The sequence below is a fragment of the Fusarium oxysporum genome, chromosome I (assembly GCF_013085055.1).
Source record: "Fusarium oxysporum Fo47 chromosome I, complete sequence".
Classification (NCBI taxonomy): domain Eukaryota; kingdom Fungi; phylum Ascomycota; class Sordariomycetes; order Hypocreales; family Nectriaceae; genus Fusarium; species Fusarium oxysporum.
The window spans coordinates 3,581,920-3,603,531 of NC_072840.1; the positions used below are offsets into that span (position 1 = coordinate 3,581,920).

Sequence of the window (21,612 nt, forward strand, 5' to 3'; positions counted from 1 at the left end):
GCACTCTTATTGAGCTTGAGAATCATTAGTTGGCTGGCTACCGACTAACACATGGTTAACCTTTGATATTTATCATACTCGTCTGCCGTATGTAGATGATGACTCTGTCTGACATGTGACTTGGAACTAATAACCCCAGACTTCTTGTAGAAAGATCCTAAAGTGGAACTGCGGTAAACATACGAATCCCCGCCCTTGCAGGAGAAAGGGGGTTAACATACTACCACTCACAGCGCTAGAGCACTAAGGTCCTTAGGTATTGTGTGTACCTGTACTCTGTACCTACTAGGTACCTACTTCAGTACCTTGAGTACTCCGTAGTACTACCTTAATCAATCTTAGCTGCTCTGTTGCTACCATCCATCAGCTGCAAGTCTGGCATCTCTTCTTTGCCCTTCCTACATTGCTCGACAGCTTTGCCAAGTCTTTCGCTTCAATTTAACCCCTGGCAGAGCAAGAAGCTTCGCGAAAAGGTACTGTTAACTCTTTCAAGGTTCCCCCGTTTCATGACCCACACTACACAGCATGCCCGCGACAAGCTCGCCGGAAGAGCAGGCGATCGATCGCGAGTACCCGCAGCGGCATCGTCATCATCCTCATCAGGAACTTGGACCGTTGCAGCATAACCACAACGTGGCTGAATTCCAGTCTCGGCTTCATTGTCAACAGAATCAAAGCTCACGGTCAACTTTGCAGCATCAAACTTCTCAACAAGATTTACGTCATTCGTATCCTCAGTCTAATACTCACCTCGCTGTCCCGAGTGTATCTGCTGCCGGCTCGACATCCCGCTCGTCTTCAATTTCTCCTATTCCAACACCGTCGATATCTCCCCCAGCTTCTGCCATATCTATCGACGCTCTGTATTCACCTCGAGATTGTTCGCCGCCAGTACCAACTCCCTCTTCGATCGGTACCGGGGCTTACGGCAGCCATCCACAACGAGACTCATACGATCGCAATAGTTCGGGTAGACACAGCCAGGATAACGTTAACTTTGAATCTCAAGGGCGCAATCCGGCCAACATGGCCAGCTGGTCGGGACAGCCCGCTATCAGAGGCAACTCTGAGGCTGTGCGCATGATTTTATTGAGTTTCGTCACCATTGGCATAACGTACGTTTACTTAGCCTGCGACCTGCAGCAACAGTAATCCAATTTGAGCTGGCTTCCTAACATTGGTTCATATAGTTTCACATGGGGTATCGAAATGACATGTAAGTCCACAATTTCATCATCTCATGGTGTACCTTGCTGAAGAGTGTTTAGACTGCACGCCATATCTGCTTAATCTTGGTTTAACCAAAAGCAACACATCTCTGGTATGGATTGCTGGTCCGTTGTCCGGTCTTATAGTTCAGCCTGTTGTCGGCGTCATTGCAGATGAGAGTAAGTCCAAATGGGGACGTCGGCGACCGTTGATGGTCGTTGGCTCTATTGTTGTTGCTATAAGCCTCCTAGTGTTAGGCTTTACCCGTGAGATTGTCGGTTTCGTGGTAACCGATGATGAGGCTGCCAAGCGACCTACGATAGTATTGGCTGTATTGGCCATCTATGTTGTTGATTTCGCTATTAATGCTGGTGTGGTGCCATGAACGTCTCTTTAGCTCCCCCAAAACTAACGAGTTTTTCAGTTATGTCATGTTCTAAGAGTCTCATTGTTGATACATTACCCATCGACAAACAGCAGACGGGGGCGGCTTGGTGTAAGTTTACATATGTTGCTTTAATGTGAGTCGAATTAACGTTCTTTGTAGCAAGCCGTATGTCTGCAATTGGTCATATGATTGCGTATGGTGCCGGGGCTGTAGATTTATTGAAGCTTTTTGGAACCACGCTTGGCGATACTCAGTTCAAACAGCTCACGGTCATCTCAACCATTGCTCTTCTGAGTTCAACGTCACTCACTTGCTGGGCCGTTACAGAGCGGGTACTGGTAGCCTCCAAACCAACCCAGCATGAAGGTCGCTTCAAAGTCTTTCGCCAAATCTGGTCGACACTCCTAAACCTACCTCCTCGAATCCAAGCCATCTGCTGGGCACAGTTCTGGGCTTGGATCGGCTGGTTCCCTTTTCTTTTCTATAGTACCACATGGGTTGGTGAAACATACTTTCGTTACGACGTGCCCGCCGATGCGAGAAAATCCAAGGATACACTCGGTGCCATTGGGCGCATAGGAAGCACTGCGCTTGTTATGTACTCCGTAATCACATTTGCAGGTGCCTGGATTTTGCCCATGTTTGTCCAGTCTCCTGAGGATAACTCCTTTACCCATCGGCCTCCTCAGGCGATCGCAGGCTTCTTGACACGGTTCAACAAGGTGAAGCCTGATCTATTGACAGCTTGGATGCTTGGGCACATAATGTTTGCTGCATCCATGTCCTTGGCGCCATTTGCAACCAGCTTTCGATTTGCGACTGTTCTGGTGTGTCTATGCGGCATGTAAGTCTTACAGCAGCTCTCCGCCCTAAGTATGATGCTAATGGGTGTTTAGACCTTGGACTCTCGCTATGTGGGCTCCGAGTGCTTTCCTCGGCGTCGAGGTCAATAAGCTCGGCGGTGGCGCCGGATCAGATGGCACATATCGTCGCATTTCGGACGAGCCCGACATTGAGCTCTCCGAGATCAGTCACGATGATGCACCTTTGCAGCTTGATCACGGTTCAGAGGTTGACTTGCCTTCTACAGCTTCTACAGGCGAGTTATCGGGTATCTACTTCGGCATCCTCAACATTTATACGACGTTGCCACAGTTTGTTGGTACGTTCATATCTACCATCGTGTTCGCTGTCCTCGAGCCTGGAAAGAGTCCCGAGCTCGCGGGTGATGAAAAGAAGCAACCAGATCCAGATGGTCCGAACGCCATTGCGGTTTGCCTATTCATCGGAGCCATGAGCAGTTTGGTTGCAGCATATGTGACCCGGAAGCTAAAAGTCATGTAAGATGGACAATTCTACGGAGTTATCGTGTACTACTTGTGTTCTTGCTACTTATGGTGTTGCAATTCTTCGTTTATGACTCATCTGACTTGGGATTGGATATTGTTTCGATATATTGGCGCAGAGGTCATTGCCAGCGTAGGCTTCAGACTCATGTGGTGAGTCGTAGCTGTATTTGGAGTATGGTTTGAGTGCAGAGCGTGCCAACGATCATGACATACGTGACGTGGAGTTCATCACCATAGTTCGGCTCTAATTGATATCTAAGATAGAAAGATGTGACTACGCTAAGCACATACACGCCAGAAATCACAGATGTCGCAAGGGGTATCCTCCTCCAGAGTCGTCTCTTTCTCTGCAATCACTAACGCATCCATACCATCCTACCTCATGGTCTGAATTCGTGTCCCTTGACCCGTGTATACAGTGATTCTATTTGTCCTTCTCATTCTCAGCTTCAGATACCTTCTCCCACTCGTCCTCCGTACTGACACTTGACTGTGTACCCGCAGCCCCAGAACGTTGCTTCACTTCCCCCTTTGTCTGAAGAGGCTCGACTCCAGCAGCAGCTACAGCAACGTCAGAGGTTGTAGCGACGACGGGAGACGGCTTGCTCGGGACAGTCGTCTCGACCTCCGTCTCACTGTCTTCACCATCGTTGCCCGACGCCTCTTTCTGTTGTTGCTTCTCTTTCTCCTCCTTTTCACGCTGCTCTCGCTGGGCGATGGCAAGCTCGGCGGCAAACCAGTTGACGCTCCACCACAAACCACCACAGAGGATGGAAAGAATGACGCAGTGGATATTGTATGTAGCGAGCAGGAGACAGAATAAGACGGTCTGGAGAGCGGCAAAGGAGGCATTCGCGGCCTTGAGGATGGTGGGCGTCGGGCCTGGGGTAAAAATGTCCTCCCAAAGCTTGACGATGAAGGATGACATGGTTGATGCTCTATCGCGGGGTCGTTATTGGCGGGGGTTTTGTTGCTCAGAGTAATGGGCTATGAGAGGGAGGATGCTGGTATCTTGATCGCGTTGATGTTGCGACTCTGTCCGGTATATGACGAGGGAAGACAAAGACCTTTCTGGTGTAATTTTTAGTTCGTTGTTGCAGGTTTTCTTCTTCTCGAGGATAGAGGCGGTCGCTGCCTGGCGACCACTCTATTTCGCTAATAGCGCAACTCGTACCAGCCGGCTTTGTACGAGTGTTCTTTGTGGCCCAGTTAAGCGAATCTATCCGTGAATAGAAGAGGATAGCCCGTATTGAAGCAGCACTGTGATTGTTCGTTGAATATCGGGCTGATGTGTCTTACTAGAGAGTGTACCTGCAATGACGACAGGTGGTTGGTTCCTAGACCGTGAATGACCCAGATCGCGTGCCGGGCTTCTATTGGATTACATAAGGGCCATCGCGTTTGAGACTGTTTTCAGCATGATCCCGTGATGAGAATAACAATACAAACATGTCTGTGTTGCTTATTCTTATTCTAGTTGTAAGTTGAGTTCGATGGCTTTTTTCCCTTGAATGTTCTCTTGGTTTATGGATCCTAGGGTGTAGAACCGCATCCCTCGTAGTTTGTTTCTTCATATCATTAGTCTCTTAAACCATTAACGATTTTACGATATGAGGCGAAGCTCCGCTACCATAAACAACACATAAACAATGCCATTATTACGATAGGATGGGAAAACGCGATAGCTCCTAGGAATACCATAAAAGTTCATTACTTTCCATTATCCTCCTTAACATAACCGATGCAAGGCTCCAATGACAAACAATAACGTAGACTACCCTATACCACGCCGTTTGATAGAACCATAATTGCCAACTCCGATAGTTATGTTAGCACCCAACCCTTAAGCTTGAAGTGTAAGGATAATCAAATCGAAACAAGTTTGGAACAGAATATGATCCAATCCCTTCGACTTATATGTTTCGCCAGAATTTATTCTATGTCAGTGCCAAGAACATGCCAACTCACATAACACAACTAAACGTAGTTTTCACAAACACATCCCGTTCTCAAGGAGAACCTATATGAACGGCGATGTTTATATGTCAAAAGTAAGAGCTATGCAACAGTTTGCCGCACTGAAAAGCCGCAGTGCCCGACGTTGCCGCTTGAAGTGAGATTAGAAGAGATCACCAACGCCAAGGTAAAGAGATGTAGCCAATCATGACACAGTCTGACCGAGGCGCATATGACCGATTCTAGCAAGAAACTTTAATGTAAGCGGAAAGAAAATAAAACCGATTACTCCACTTGATTGATATGAGCATGGACAACTTTCTCCATCCTATCTTCCTTCTAACCCTGATCCCATGCACAGCCTCGAAAAGCAAAGACCTCCGGGGGCGCCATGAGGCATGAGGACAGGCGACTCAGGACAGTCCACAGCCACCCCCGTGATATAACTGTACCCCTGGCTAGTAGTCTCATCAGCATCCAGGATTCCACCAGACGAGTTGACACATGTCCAGGGTCTTCAGCTGCATCCTCGGGTCAGTATTCACCCTATTCCGGATACTACATAGCTTTCATCTATCATCTCCAACTTCACTCAAACTCATGCATTGTCGGTCACAAAAGAGAGACCGTTGGGAATCAAGACCCTGTATTTGCGCCTCTTGGAAAGAAGGTTGCGGCCGCTAGAAGAAATCTCACCCGAAGGATTCGGTTCGTTGTTCTTTTCGGCCCACCCCTTGGTTCGTACGGCAGTGATGGGCTCAGGTACCGCATCCCCAACAGCTAGTGAACAGATGAACCTATGTAGACTCCCTCCTCCTCATCCCGCCATTAGTATGATGCCTGCCACAGTTGATCATATGACCCTTGACGCCGTCCATGCATATCATCTCGCAAGACTCGGGGGACAAGAAAAACATGGCGTAGAGTAAACCTTGATATTCCTCTGCGAAGCCCTGTGAAGGAATCCTACAAAGAAAGGAATATATTTCTGGTGCCATTTGTCCTTGGTCCTTCGAACTCCGAACCTAGGCTAGCTTGGGCATTTTTCACATGTTCAATCTGATTTACCACTCTTCAGATTCACCTTCTTGTCTTCCTTGATTAGACTTCAACCAGTTTGTTTGACTATGACCTGACCACCAGAGTTCCATGAGATATGGTCTCCATCCAGCTTGTTTGCATGGCTGCCTTTGCAAGCAATAGAATTGTTCGATATCGTTCAGGATTCTCAACAGCAGAAACTCTGATGCACATACGGAACTGCACAACAACTTGCTCAACAAGCTCCGTCATCCCAAGAAATCGAAGGACCGGTTAAGAGGGTTGTTTTCACCTGTGCCGAAGGCGGTAAGTTGACGCTACACGGATATCTGGGCCGTGAAAAGGAGGCTAGTTGTCCAGGGTACATGAGGCACTGAACGCTCCCGCGGGTATTGACTGATAGTGGAACACGGATATACACCTATATAGAGAGATTTGAACAAGATCATAGTACAAATGGGAACTACCCTGCTGCAGTCCTATTGAGGCGAGTCCCGAAGGAAGTCAAGAGATACACATGTTGTGTCGCTATGGGTATTGCAACTTCGTAGCTTCGCATACCTTGAGGATCTCATAGACTTTGGTCTGCAAGGCGCATAGTATCTTGAAGTTAGAAGATCCATTCAATGCTAAACTTCCTATCAATCAAATTACATGGAAGTGTAGGAAAAGTTTCATACATAAAATGTTTCACTAAACAACACTGCCTCATGTCTCAGATCATGAGAGGTAGACGGACCCCATCGTTCTCTTGAGCACCATATTTTACATGTCATAATGGGTCTGCAACACAACATTCAGGGATTAAAAGATCGCACAGTTCGGGACCGAAGAATGCGGTAAAGCCCATTGGGTTACGATCGTAAAACATGAAATCTTTGTATCTGCATCACGCTCGGTGACGGTGATTGTGCTAGCAGTCGGTGCTCGGGCGGTGACGAACATTTCATGATAGCTTCCAATCAGAGAACGCTACTTACTCGGTAGGTTTCTCTTTTAAACAAATACGCTGGCACTAGTCTTCCCAGGAGAGTCGGAAATGTAGCGACCAGGTGCTGAGGTTTGTATCTTTATGTACACTATAACATGGATACTGTATCGGCTATGGAACCAGGCTGGGACCCTTGTCGTCCAGTGATCGGGTAGAGGTTCTGGACGTCATGTTAACTAATGGAGCTTGTCGATCTTCAACACACGGCTTGAGACTTGAGCCTTTATTACCGAGACGACTGTAGCAAGGCAAGCTCGCCAAGGCTTGATGCACAGAACCCACCGAGCCAGGCCAGGCGAATGTGCCTGTGTTGTTATGCCAATCCCAATGGTTCCGTTATTGCTTAGTATTAGAGGATGGACTGCTAAAACTTGCTCGAGATGGTACCGAATACTGGATCAGGGTATGACGACGGCAGTGGCGCTATGCCATAACCATATTCTTGCAGGCTTTCTCGCAGCTTAGTTAGACGATGAGTGACCAGTCTTGCCAGTCTGCCTTGCCCACTGCTTAATTGGTGTCTGCTTGACCAATACACCCCTCAAACATGCACAAGCCCTTAATACCGAAATGGCATCGATCGTCTCTCCAGGCAGCGACATAAACCAATCTGAGGATTGCAGTAGTCTAGGCCGATCGAAGCTGAGCCCCTCGAGCTGGAGGTGGTTTCATCACTAGGAGGCAATCTGGTTTGACCGGAGCATTTCGCGGCGTGATCTCCAGTGCTCTAGAGGGAGGGATCATGGCCGTTTCGTTGATCCCTAGGGTCATTTCTGGGGATCTTCTTAAGAGGACGGAACCGTGGCGTGTCTGAAACATGCGTGGCGCCCATGAATCGTGCGTGTTTTGATGTTTGATGGCTCTTTGAGTTGGCTTGGCTTTTTCAGCTTTCCTGCAAATGGACTTAGTGTGTTCAACTGAAGGGTGGAGATACCGCGCGCGTAAATTAGCTTGAGTGACTACCAGATAGCTTCACAAAAGCTGAGACCCAGTTCTTGCCTTGAGAACACTGTTTCTTCATGCCGATGATCAGATGGCTTCAAGTTCAGAACCACAATGCCATTTCCCACTTGATTTGCTGCAATTACTCTGCTGTAATAGATTAAAAGTAGTGCCGCATACTTGCATATCAATGGGCTGAGCTCTCTTGAAATGGCTAGTGCTGTCCAGTCTAGGTAGTATGCAGCAAGCGCCTGGCATATTCTGATACCCGTTTGCAGACCAACATGCCATTCCGAGTATTGATCGAAACGGTGAAGTTATATTTCAAGAGCTGTTCTAGTGAGTTATATAATATCTTGTATTCAGTGCTTCCGAATTGAAAGCAGCTCAAGCACCTGGAAGATGTAGACGATTCAAGAAAAGCAGCCTTCGAAAGTAATACTCAAGGAAATGTCACGAAAGAACAAATGAGTCAACTAATCAACCGAAAATTCTCAAAAATCGAAATCGACTAGAAGCAGCCTTGAAGCGACATTGCCAAAAATGCCTGACATTGAATTACAGTACCAGCCCGATGTTACTCTGGTCTTTGACTGATCTTGTATCCTCAAACCGTCCGAGTGCTGAGGGTGGTCCATATCAGAATCTCACGTACCTAGCTTATCGAACAACACAACGGCTCACAACGCTAAGTATGGACTATACCAGTGAAGTAAGATTCCTTTGTCAAGGCGTAAGGCACCATCTAAGGATCTGGGTGTGGAGTTATTCTCTGCTTTGTTTCATACATAGGGTGATAACAAGAGGCTGTGCTATGTTTCAAATGGACATAAGATCATGAAATTTTAAGTGTCTATGGTACTTGCGGGATGACCCTTATAAGCTCAACAGACAAGGGCTAGGCTATTCAAGCTCTGGGTCCATTCATCGGTAATAAGGCTTGAGCCAGAGAGTTGTGTTCCAGCGTTTCTGTAGTCGTAGGGGCTGGCCCGCAAGCCAAGCACAGCGTGATGAAGATTGCCAGCATAGACCTTGAAGTTTGTGCACTGGGATCGCGAAAACATCTAGTGTTGTTTTTGGTTAAGCTATGACCCTGCCAATTCTTCCGATTGGCTTCCTAGGAGTCGGGGGCCAAACGCTAAGGCTGCTGATCCACGTCAATGTCCTTTTGTCGCACTGCGCCATTTGGCTTAGACGATCCCCGCTCTCTTAGACATTGGCTCATTGCGCGCCTGTGGAATAGGAGAGTCATATCGATTGGCTCTATTAAACGCCGTCAGCGCTGCAGCCGTTTTGCCCTGGGGTCTTTACGAGCTGCTGCAAGCATGGCCAAGCCACCATAAAGTGGAGTTCAGTGTTGCAATTGGTCAAGGCTGTCATGATGCATCGGACCGATGCAAGCCAGAGTCCGATTTTTTGGATCTGTCATTCTCGCCAAACACCTACTCGGGTTCATTGTCCTATAATTCGTCTGAGGCGTAACTGGCTGAAAGGGTTAATGAAGGTCTCAGTGATGGTGCAGGTGGACTGTGAGAATGATGACGCACAACTTACTCTGACCAAGCGACCAAGCGACGCGAGGGGATGGGGGGGTATACAGTTTCCCGGTGATTACCTAAAACGGAAATAGACTCGATACGTAGCAGATTTCGCGCTTAGCGACCTATGAGAGCTTTGTGGTTGCTTTCGTGCATGGCTATTCCTGCTGCCTGTCTGGAATGTGAGAAATGGAGGGTAAGGTACCAATGGGGGCGGATGAGTGAGCAATCGAACCTGGGGGTCTGAGGATAAGGGAATGGAGCGATCACGGGGCTGTGCGTGACAATGATAGTCAGTCACCCATGCCACGTTGATGATCCAGGATGTTGTGTTGCATCTTCGATGATAGATGATACCTTGTCAATAGGGAGAGGGGGAGATGCGAAGTCAACGATGATAAATAGAGCATGCACTGAGAGTGTGGAAGAGAGTGCCCCCAGCGGTCTGACAGGCAGAAAAAGTCCGTGAAGTGGGAAACTGCCGGGCTAGGCTAGCTGCCCTTACCAACCAACCTAACTTGACCTGGTATTATTAACGTTAAAAGCCAAGAGTCGGCCGCTCGTGGAAGCGAATTGACAGGGAACATAACTGGGAGGGAAATGGGTTGATAGCGACTTGCGCGGTAGCGGGGGAATAGAATGGATGGTCGCAAGCATTATTCATCCTTCTAGCGTAGTTTGTTGCGCCTGTCAATGGCGCCTACCTAACTTACCCCTACCTAACCAACTCCTCCCGCTTCGCTTGTTCAGACCAACCACGCGCCAAAAGCGGAAGGCGTCTACTAGTCACCATTCGCTCGCACCCACTTCCTGGGTCTGGGAGAAACGGTTGTGCTTTTGTAATCGACCTGTCTGCGGCAGTAGGGAGCCATTCCGACTTATTCCACGGCCCGGCACTCACTCAATTCAGCGGCATGTCAAGCGGGCGCCGCGCGCCTTTGAACCCCCCAGTAGATGGGAATAGTACAGTAGCATTGGATGGGGATGCTTCCTAACACCCTCCCCCTCTGTCCATCCCTATACCCATTGTCCTGTCTTTTCTGATCCATGGATCGCCGTGGACCGCCCTTTCAACGATGAGCCCGCGACCTTGGCCCTGGATTCGATTGCTGTCGACCCGCTGTCTACTGTGTACAAGCCTATTGGACTGGCTGCCTGTTCCAGGGTGCTTGTCCTGGACGGTTAGCATTTACGCGACGAACCCCTCTTGGCAAAAATCAAATCGTTGAACCTTTGTCGAGATGCGTTAAGACCGTCCTATCTCCACGACCAGAGTGATGGGCCTAATTAGACTGTGCCGTTTAGGTCGAGGATTGACGAGACTGCGTGGCCCCTAACGATGAGCTCGCCTAGCATCTGCGCTCGTGCTCTTGGCGGCACGGAAAACACGCTATGTATCCCGCTCATTTTGACTCGTGCTATTGGATTGACGCGCTTGGAACATTATGCCATTGGATTGGGCCTCAGAAGGGCACGAGTACCAAGTTGCGGTTTCTGCACAGCCAAGGAGACGGCTCCTTCTCGTTTGCATCGACCGCTCACTCGTTGAGCCCAGAGAGAAGCGAGTGCAAGGATTCGAATCCTACGGCTTTCTTTGGACTCTTCCCGTCTCTGTCGCCTCTGTCGCCTCTGAGCATAGCTCTCCTTCCAAGGAAACATTCGAAAGACATCGATTCGTAGTTGCCAGCCAACTGCCGCCTGCAAAGCATAGCACCCAGTTTGCGCGTGTTCCATCGCGTGCCATATCCAATATGCAAACCAACATCACAAGCAAGGTCCAAGGTTCAGCATTGACGCGTTAGCGCCAGGCGTCAAATCTCGACGCCAGCAGGGTTTCGGCCTTTGAACCGCGAGACGCATACGCAGCACAAGCGATCATTGGCAACTGTGAATCAGCCTGAAGCACAGCATATAACTGGCATATGGATCATGTTGCGCCTCTTTACCCTTTCATCGCTTGACAAAACTATTTCAAATACCCGCCAGCTGCGGCCCCAGTCCAATCTCAGAACGTTTCGGCTGTCGTCTCATTGTGCCGGTCCATCTTGGGTACTATGGGTAGAGCGATGGGGTCTGCTACCATGACCCGCTTGATTTCGACGTGGGAGTAGAGCCCCCCCCATTTGATGGAGCCTTACAAGGTGGGTGCGCGCGCACTCATGACCCCATGTCAGCTCTAGCCGTCGCATGGGTACCTCGCTGGCCTGGTAAGGCAATCGACATGGGTGCTAAACACGCTGCCGGTCAACTTCAAATCGATGGGTGCTTGTCCTTTCCCCGCTACGCCACATACCAACACCATGACTTCTGGTCCCTTGGGCCATAGCTACTGGATCTCTTTCTCTGAACACGCCCCCCAGCCCTTCATTACCCAAGCTCTTTTCCCCGTTTCCCTTCCAATGGTGCCACTCCCGCAATCATCACTCACCCTTGTTACCGGCATGTTTTCTCATTGCTCAGCGTACGCTATATGGGGCATTCTACACAGCACTGCAATTCAGACCCTTGTCGGGTACTGCCCTGTACTCATGGTTCCATGTCACTCAAGCCTTCTTCGAGGAAGGTTTCCTGTCAGTGTTCCTTTACTTCGTCATGCATGTCCAACGGGATTGTGTACTGCCCTCTTCATATAAGTCGGCATCCTGTCCCTGGCCGTGTTTGGGGCTCAGATGGTCCATAGATAGATCACCGCTTTAAAACCAAGCTTTTCGAGTCTTCATCTCTAACCAGCTTCATAAGGCATTATTATAAGCCTCATCCCCTTACTTATTAATCGCACCTCGCAACAACAAGACCACTCTATCATCGGCTTCATAGCTCTTTGACTTTCCGTATGTCTCAATCCGAGTCTCTATACCTTCCCTTGTCCCCTCCATCCTCAGTCAAGATGGACTCGAACACAACAGATGGAACCTGTGACAACCCGAGCTCACCTCCCACCAGATCAACTGTTGGTAGTCAAGTCTCTGTTAGTGGGGAGTTCGTACTTGGCTCAAACATAAGTGCCTCGCCGCAAACTCATACGCTCGAAATATCCCCTCAGCCTCCAGTTCCCTCGCCAAACCATTACTCATCCACACCCTACTTGAACACGCCAACCTCCGAGTCTACTTACCTCTCCACGCCTGCCTCTCAATCATATTCTCAGTTTCCAACCTTGGCTTCAGCAGGCATTGATTTAACCTGGAGTCAACCAGATCAAGCTCAGGAAGGACCAAGATCATTGATTTCCTTTCCACAAGAGGACAGGCATCAATTGGCACCAAACTCTCGTCAGGCGGGACGATCGACCAGCATGAGGTATTATTTCTTCTTGTCTTGAACTCTACACGAAGTACTAATGTTACCATTCAAGCACTGTTGCTATTCAATTTGATCCAGCCTTTACTATGGGACCTCGATCAGCCTTCACATGGCCAGGTATGTTGCAATGTCTCCTACTCGATGTCAGTCTAAATTGACATCTTTACAGGCCCCGTTGAGTCAAGTAACTCTGGAAGCGGCTTGCTAAGTCCTGGACTGCCTTCAATGGGACATGTTTCTGGAAGTAGCCTCACACCCCCACCACAGTCGAGATCCGTGACATCGAGCCCCCCACGACTGTCTCTTTCGACAGACCAGCGAGAAGTCAAACGACAGTCAGATAGGGCACGTCGAGACTCGAGGCTGGTGAACAGAATGCGCCGCGCCAACAGTAACTCTTACGTCGATTCTTCGCCTTCGGCTTTGGGGCTTGCCACTACCACAACTGCTATGAACATCTCAGCTTATACAACTGCACCTGCTCCCGTGACTCTCATGAGCGATACTCCGACTACAATGAGCAGTTCGACGTATCTTCAATCTTACAGCCCGTCCCTCGAAGACCACCAACCGCAATCCGCACCCGTTTATCCTACCTCATACCCACAAAGCTTGTAAGACCCCTGCATATATAGGGTGGCGCCCGGACCATGCTAATCTCTAACCATCAGACAAGCAAACTATAATATGCCCGTGGATTATGCAGCAGTTTATGCAGGATCCAGTCAGTATAGGTATTTTGCCAGCGTGCATATCTTTCGCGAGCAACGCTAACTGTTCGTGGCAGTACTCGATCACCGCCTGTACCTGTTGGTCAGGACGCTGGTTTTATGTATCAGGTACCTACTGTCCTAGGCCCTGGAAGCGCAAACACACAAGAAGCGGGACATGTCAGAGTCGTGCAAAGTCGGCCAAAGCCGCGATGCTGGGAACACGGGTGCAACGGGCGACAATTCTCAACTTTCAGTAATTTGTTGCGACATCAGCGCGAAAAATCTGGCCAAGCCGCAAAGGCTTCCTGCCCTAACTGCGGAGCCGAGTTTACGAGAACTACTGCACGAAACGGACACCTACTTCACGACAAGTGTAAGGGTCGACGAAACTCATGAGACGAATACGTTTAGATGAACCAATTGTATAAAATCAGCAACACGAGTATGCAGGTCGGATACGATTCTTGCTGCAACGTTCGTGGCTCAGCCTCGAACCGAACCGGATCTGGCGTTAGTGGCTTACAGTCTACCAACATCACAATTGTTGGTGTTTTGCTTTTAAAGACGGCGTATTTTTGGCAGTTACAAGAACTCGAAAAGATCGGGTCCTGCAGTCTGAATTGTTAAAGCTAAAGGGTCGGCTGGCGTTGTTTATATGTCATTAGCGATCAGATATGGTTCGCATCATGAAATAACTTGGGGTGCCTGAAGAGGCAAGGACATACTGTTATTGGATTGCCTCCGGAGCATATTGGGATTGGAGTCTACTTTTAGCCATTCTTGGTATTCTTTCTTTTCACCAATACCCCCGTATAAGAGCCTGGTATGGATGGGATCGTACTATCTTTTTACTTCTATACTGTATCTATTCTCCTTCATTTGGAAGCAGGCCTATAACAACGCTTTGTTTTTAAACACAGATTCATGATGGGGATGGTTGAAGCCTGGTCACCATAGATATATAGGTACAACACGTTATACCAAAGCTTTAGAAAACGAACCTACAGTCAGCAATATTTGGTGTATGCCGTTTCAGGCATTTGGCAGCTTAGCAACTCACTGCCAAAACTGGATGGGGCTGCCAAAAAGCGCGGTACTTAGGTATACTGGTACAGGCTAAGCTGGAATGGATGACAGAAGTGAGCAAATGGAGGAGTGTAGTATGCAAGAATCGAACGAGGCATCGGATTTGAAACAAGCCTACTGTACAGGGAGGACGGGATGCCCCAGACTACTGGGAAGGGGATGTGAGTCCGAAGCAAATGATCGTCGCGGCACTCAAGCCCACCCTTGGCTGAGTGACCAGGTTCAGGGGACACAGCCGCGCCGCAAATAGCATGGACCAGGCCAAGAACACAAGTTGGCTTCAACGGGTGTGCCTGGCTTATGAGGGATAATAATTAGGAGGATAAGTAGTTCTAGATGAGTTTTAGTGCCACCTTACGCGGACGCATAGCTCCATAGTCTGAGAAGGATTTGTGGTTCAAATGGAAACGTTAGTTACGGCAGTAAATCGATCGTTAACTTTGAAGGTTTAAACCGTGACAAGATGATAAGCAAACCTTAACCTCGTGCGCCGGCTGAGACATTAAACTGCTACCCGACTCCGTATCCGTGTCCGAACCCGTCTCGGCCCCGAAAACAAAGGCACCCCGGAGAACAGACTTGGACGAAAAGGCCGAAGATTGACAACTTGTCCGGGGGTATCGCTGGCGAATGGACGGTCGGATCGTGGTCGTCCCAACGGCCGGCCGGCGTAACCACCACGCCCAGCAAGGCGGCGCAAAGTGAAAGGAACTGGAACCCCCCTGGTCTGGGCTGCATTCATCACCCCCTGAGTCTTGCGTGGGGATGCTGTCAGGTCTGATACGCTCACGCCTAGAGGATGTCATCGAAAATGCACCCCAATTCACCGACATGGCATGTGCATTGCATTTGATCTTGTTTAATGAAACGGGGGCCAGCCACATGGTTTCTGGAACAATCAAGCCTGATTCTGTCAGAAAGCTGAACCAGCAACAGTCTGAAGTATAGGGCATTGACAAACGAATATCATGGCCAAAGTAATGCATCAATGTATGTATACATATGTATGAATCTGCTGACTTGACCTTGGCCAATCCTGACGGAGGGCTGGTTGCTGAGTGGAGATAACTGACGCGAGCGGACAGGTTCCCGGTTCTTTTGCTAGAGTGTAAGGGTCAGTTACTCCTGTTGTCCTTGCAGTAAGTCGTTGGATACCGGCATTCGTGTCTACTGTGCTACGTAGCTAATTACGTTTATGTGAGCTAGCGAATCAGATTATATCGACTGTGGCGGAACCTGGGTAGGCAGCTGGTAGGGTAGCATAAACCTATACAGCACAGGCGTACTGTACTGTACAACTGTAGCCTAAGATAACCTTTTGACAGCCGGAAAACCGGAAGAAAATCTTAAATGCTTGTCTGTTCATGACGCCATGGACCACAACGACGGGACCGTCTTTCCATTATAGTAATTGATTCGACAAGCGAAATCCATCACGGCGATAGATCAACCCCTAGACATGAGAATGGCGAGGTCCAGTGCCAAGTGTCACAATGGATCAGATCGTCGCCTTTTCACTTGTGAAAAGAGAGACCTTTGTGTGTCAGCTTTCCTTCCTTATTCGGATAGCTCACGAAAGGCGCGGATGCATTAAGGAGGAACCCTGGCCACCCGGGAGGCGCTGTCATAAGAGAACCCAGTTTTCCTAGGCTGAGGCTCACTGATTAATAGCCCTGCCACCCCAGCGATCCATAGCATAACATGAGAATCAAGGATCTCGAGGCCAGACAAGAGGTCGTTGCGCAATACGACGTTGATCAATGGTAAGGCACAAGCACTCTGGATAGGGCTGGGAAAAGCGGGATGTTATGTCTAGTTAAGGCGAAATAAATGTGGAGGTGGGGATAAAAGGTTGAATTGACCTAAGAAAGAAGGGAGTTGTTACCGTTTTCTTCTACAGCAACTGCAAGGTACCCGAAACACAGGTTCGCAGGGCACAAGGTCGGTGGTAGGCTGCAAAATGACAATGTGCCAGCATAAGGGCTTTCCAAGTTCTGGGGACTAATGGATGTCATATCGCAGACTGGACGATAGCACCCTTCAATAAGACTCTTCGCTACCTTTCTTGTCTTTTCGTTTTTTGGGGGCTTTTTTATTTTTATTTTTATTTTAGCTCCCCGATCAACCGGGGCTGTCAACCGAAACAAACAAGCATCTAAAGAACGCTGGAAGTCAATTCGGCGAACTGTGGTGCACCATTGGCCGATAAACGCCTCGACCGTCAAAACCTACAGCAACACCAGAGTAGGGTAACATTTAACCCTTTCCTCGGGCCTGAACCTGGACGAAAGGCCTCGCCTTCAACTAGACTACCTTACTTCTAATTAGAGGATGATCAAGGTCGAGCTTTAGTTTTCGGAGATGATTGAGCCGTGCCTTGGCGGGTTTCTGCATCGGAGTTAAGAATTTTGGCCGTCGCCAAGCAAATAGAGTCGAGAGCAGCTACGTATCAATGGAGCAAACGCACAAGAGTCGTGCCTACTTCCTATGCGGTATCCTGAATCTAATTATTTGGCGGTTCAACCTTTCAAAGGGAGCTCTTCGTCCGCTGAAAATCCACTGACCAAAATACCGCCCCCGGAGCCGAACTTGTAGCGTATCGGCCGAGACGGAGATGATCTTCGCTGGCCCCAAAAATCTGCCCCTGATGGTCTCGTTTATTACCTAGCTCATGCTTTTCCTCCTAGCGATAATTCACAGTTCACTCAAATCGTGATCCTCCAGGATTCTTTCCATGCTACGGAGTCCGTCGTATTTTTTACTCCCCTATAGCACGCCGTCACCGACTCTGTTCCAACTCTGTCACCCTGGCTGGCTGACTCGCAACGAAGCGATACTCTGCCACCCCCCTTCTCACCCAGTTCAATTTTAAAATCTTTCTCGAATCACCACGGGCCAGGCATCAAGATCTGACATCTAGTTAGTGCAGTGCGCCTCGCCTCGCCCTATAGTAAGCTTAGTTTGCGAACAAATCGATCCTCCAAGCTGGACAAGCCGGCCGCTGGGCTGAGTTTCCGGGAGATGGCGATGGGATGGTCCAAACGTCTGCTGGCGAAACAACATCTTACAGAAAAACAAAATTGAGCCTCATACCTTATCTGAAACGCCGTAAACATCTGGAGTAGACGTATGTACATACGGCATCCGTGCTTTCGTCTAAGGCTTACTGGGTCGTTAGGGGTGTGTGCAACAAAACCCTCCGAGTCAAATCAACAAACTGACTCCGTAGTTGTTACCCATCGTGCCCAAATAGTTGATTTACACGAGTCTTCTTACCAAATGAACTGTGGTAGGTATCAGTAAACAGTCAATTTACAAGGGCTCCATATAGTTCGTTTGCAAATCGCTCACCGGGTCTACAGACCTTTTTTCTTACTTCATTCTGCGATACACTAGGTTCCAAGAATCGTGCTACGAAAAAGAAGAACCTCTTTCCTGTGTCTTTGTAAACCCCCCGATGATCACTTACACGACTTACCATGTTGAGTGTCGGCCGCCCTCCGACGGGGGTCCAACGTGCCGTTGAAGGAGCGCGGCCCGTCCTGCGCCCCACTGTGACATAAACGGTAGAAACCTTGTGCATGTTCAAAGTATCCACTTGCCAGTAACTGTATCCGCACGTACCAACAACAACCAAAACATATCTTTTGTTGACATTCTCACACCCCATTTCAAACCACACTACAATGCCACAATGGTCCTAACAGCGTCGCGATACCGGGCACGCAAGCAAAAGGTCTTCTGGTCCGTTTTCCAGACGGATGTCTCATCGCCCACGCCCCGTTCAACTCCCGTTGCAGCCTTCACCGATCAAGGTGCTGCCTTTGGAGGTCCCCACGCGTCACCTCAGCATGCTCCCCCACCACCACCGCCTCTCTTTCACGAGACTCTCCAACATGCCGATGACCAGGTGAGGTGGGATCGAGCATGGCATGCTGTCACATCCAAGATCCAACTACCAACTTCAGTTGCGGTTGAAGATTCCTTTGGCACTTTGCCTCCAGAGTCACAAGACGTTGACTTGGATTTCCGTGATTCCCTAGCTCTACTTCTCTACCCTGGCCGCTCTTTGCCCCAGGCAGCCCATACAGAAGATATCCTCCTTTGGCACACACACCAAGTTCGCCAGCACTTTATTCACCATGTTATGCCACTGTTGTCTGCGTGTTCCAGTCAGGGTGATCACACACAGGTCTTGGCCTCAAGTGTCTCGACTCTCGAAGCAGCTCACAGGCAATATCTTTGGGGCTTGACACTCATAGTCCAAGGCTACGAGGACGACGCATCTGCTAACGCATCTTTTTCAAAGTTTCGTCGTGATTTACATACCATCATTGGTAACTCTCTCAACCAAGGCTTGACGAATGCCCTGACAAGTGTCTTACAGCGACTCATCCGTTCTAGCCTTGGTATAGGGAGACGCTATGATGGAATATTAGAATCACAAGACAACTGTGGCGATTCGGCGGTTCGGGAAGAGCTTCTGGGACTTATTGAGTCACTTAAGAATGTTGGACTTGTAGGGGAGAGATTTCAAGTGCTCTTCGCCGAAATCATGGATGCCAGCATGGAGGAATTTATCAAGACCTCCTATTCAGGATTCTGGAAAGCGTCTGAACAGTCGTCAACGCCAGGCTCAAGTACCTTGACTGGGTGCCTTGGTCATCTTTCAGATTGGGTTGAAAACCAGTACGGTCGCCTCGCTGTTGAGGTCTTCAGTCGTCTTGAAACTCGTATCGCTTGGAGCGACGTTGAATGCTGGAGGGAGATCGCGGTAGGTCGCCTTGCTACTCTGCGAATCCAAGAGCTATTTGATATCGCCTTGAATTGGCCTGAAAGCCGAGGCGGACTCGAGGATCTTCGTCTGGCCGTTTCTACGCCACAACGTCGCCTTCAATTGACCGACACATTCTCACTCGCTCTTCAGAAGCGACTCCTTCACCCTGGACGATCCACCTCCGATATCCTTCAGACGTACATTTCTATGATAAGGACATTTCATGCCCTGGATCATTCAAAGGTTCTCCTTGATCGTGTCGTTCACGCACTACAGCTGTACCTGTGCCATCGGGACGATGCCATTAGGATCGTGGTCACAGGCTTGCTCTCTAACCCGAGTGAGGCTAGTACGGAGGAGGGAAAGGCAAAGCTTGCGGAGTTGGCAGTGTTGCTCAACTCAGCTTCTCAACAGCAACGGCGCCAGGTCGACGACGAGGATCTGGACTGGAACGACATGACCTGGGTGCCCGATCCTGTGGACGCAGGTGTCAACTACAAGAGACCTAAGAACGAGGACGTCATCGGAACTCTGATCAACGCGCTTGGCTCTCAAGAGATTTTTATCAAGGAGTTCCAACTTATCATCGCGGAGCGATTGCTTTCTAACCAGGCAAACTTTATACAAGAGACCAAAGTACTGAGCCTGCTTAAAAAGCGGTTCGGCGACAATGCTTTACAAAATTGCGATGTCATGATGAAGGATATTCAAGACTCAAAAAGAGTCGATGCAGTTCTCGGAAAGAATGTTTGTCAACCGTCGCTTGATTCAGGAGCACTGGCATATCACTCCAAGATCCTCTCCCGACTCTTCTGGCCAACCTTACCTAAAGACCCTTTCACAGTTCCGCCACCCGTTGCCGCAATGCGGGCCAGATACGAACAAGGGTTTGAGCGACTCAAGACCTCTCGGAAACTCACTTGGTTGGATCAGTTAGGTACTGCAACTGTCAAACTTGACTTCGAGGACCGCACTGTCGAGCTTGAATGCAAGACTTACGAGGCTGCTGTGATATACGCGTTCCGGGACGACAGCACTGAAGGCAAATCCGGCCCCACAGAACGAACTTTCGATGAGATATGGCAACAGCTCATGATAGACGAGGATCTTCTCGACCTGGCTCTAAAATTCTGGATCTCCAGGAGAGTGCTCCGTGATGTTGGCAGCCGAACCTATGTTGTCTTGGAGCGTTTGAATGAGGGTGAACAAGCAGGTGAATCAGGTGATCCTGGTGAAGCTCAAGAACTTGGCAATGACAGCCGCTCGTCTCCTCGCAAGCCTAAAATCGATCCCAAGGAGCAGGAGCGCCGAACTGTATACTGGCAGTTCATTGTAGGCATGCTGACAAACTCAGCACCAACTATGCCACTTGGACAGATGCTAATGATGATGAAAATGCTGATTCCCGATGGCTGTTCCTGGACTAATGAGGAGTTGCAGGAGTTTTTGGCAGAAAAGGTGGCGGAGAATAAATTAGAGCTAGCCGGCGGCAAGTATCGCTTGCCGAAGAAATGAGAATAGGCTACTCGAACATGAGCGTTGTTGAGGGTCGAATGTCTTCATCATGAGGTTCGAGCGAAGTGAGTACTGGCTGCAGTGTCACCCTCTCGACAAACCAACACGGCGCTAGAGCCCGTCAGCGCATGCTTGCACCACAGCACAAACACTCGGGACCGAGCAAGAGATTGACGAGCCGAGACGACTGTTCGATGGCGAATATGTCGTGGTTGCCGCTGCCGCATCGGAAGGGAGAGGGATATATTCTTGTTCCATCCTCCTGTTGTTTTGTATATGAATGAGGCCTCGCTTTGCATCGAAACGTGGCAGCAAGAAGACGGAGCCTAGGGGTCACATGTATAACCGGCTCAGCTCAACAGCCTTGATACATCATCCTTGCTCCTATGTCGTGCCTGGGGGGGATTTATTTATGTACTTTGTTGTGCGTTGCTCCAAGCTTCCAGCCGAGGCCGGGCAAACAGCCAGAATAGGAAATATGAATCAAGCTGCCTCAAATGAGCGGACCCTCCGAGTGTTTGTGATCTTCACCAGGGTTTAAGAAGTTTACATAGCGAATAAGGCATTTGCTTTTGAAGGACACCGGGGACTGTTCTTTGCCATCTTCAGAGTTGACTTAGTGCAGATCTGGAATGGCAAGGGCACCAACAACGTTCTGGGTAGATCCTACGGGTTCCCAAACACCGAGGGACCAGCTGATGTTTCGTTTCGTTTCGTTTCGTGGGCTAAAGTGGTTGCAGCTATTGGTTCTTCAGAATTTCGATGAGGGTGATGTGTAGACACGTGAGGCTGAAGGGCATCTTG

The 21,612-nt window shown here is 49.2% G+C and overlaps 4 protein-coding genes across 4 annotated transcripts; 3 read left to right on the forward strand and 1 right to left on the reverse strand.

Moving 5' to 3' along the window:
- Positions 1-525: 525 nt before the first annotated feature.
- On the forward strand, positions 526-2,970 carry FOBCDRAFT_283919 (major facilitator superfamily domain-containing protein; the record flags this gene model as incomplete). Its single annotated transcript, XM_059611645.1, has 6 exons — positions 526-1,115; positions 1,191-1,216; positions 1,269-1,580; positions 1,634-1,705; positions 1,757-2,441; positions 2,494-2,970. The coding sequence occupies 6 exons, from the start codon at positions 526-528 to the stop codon at positions 2,939-2,941; spliced, it is 2,133 nt and encodes a 710-aa protein (XP_059463863.1). The 3' UTR covers positions 2,942-2,970.
- A 182-nt stretch (positions 2,971-3,152) lies between these two features.
- On the reverse strand, positions 3,153-4,014 carry FOBCDRAFT_5259 (ER protein Pkr1-domain-containing protein). The gene has a single exon (XM_031182302.3). The coding sequence runs from the start codon at positions 3,872-3,874 to the stop codon at positions 3,371-3,373; it is 504 nt and encodes a 167-aa protein (XP_031043070.1). The 5' UTR covers positions 3,875-4,014; the 3' UTR covers positions 3,153-3,370.
- Positions 4,015-12,301: 8,287 nt separating this feature from the next.
- On the forward strand, positions 12,302-13,826 carry FOBCDRAFT_267470 (uncharacterized protein; the record flags this gene model as incomplete). Its single annotated transcript, XM_031182304.3, has 5 exons — positions 12,302-12,714; positions 12,770-12,834; positions 12,887-13,331; positions 13,389-13,451; positions 13,505-13,826. 5 exons carry the CDS (start codon positions 12,302-12,304, stop codon positions 13,824-13,826), a joined length of 1,308 nt encoding a protein of 435 aa, XP_031043072.3.
- A 4,371-nt stretch (positions 13,827-18,197) lies between these two features.
- Positions 18,198-20,832, forward strand: FOBCDRAFT_283941 (uncharacterized protein). The gene has a single exon (XM_031182307.3). The coding sequence runs from the start codon at positions 18,211-18,213 to the stop codon at positions 20,806-20,808; it is 2,598 nt and encodes an 865-aa protein (XP_031043075.2). The 5' UTR covers positions 18,198-18,210; the 3' UTR covers positions 20,809-20,832.
- The last annotated feature ends 780 nt before the right edge of the window (positions 20,833-21,612 follow it).

Coding starts and splice junctions, on each gene's coding strand:
- FOBCDRAFT_5259 (XM_031182302.3), bottom strand. CDS start 3,874: ATGTCATCCTTCATCGTCAAGCTTTGGGAGGACATTTTTACCCCAGGC.
- FOBCDRAFT_283941 (XM_031182307.3), top strand. CDS start 18,211: ATGGTCCTAACAGCGTCGCGATACCGGGCACGCAAGCAAAAGGTCTTC.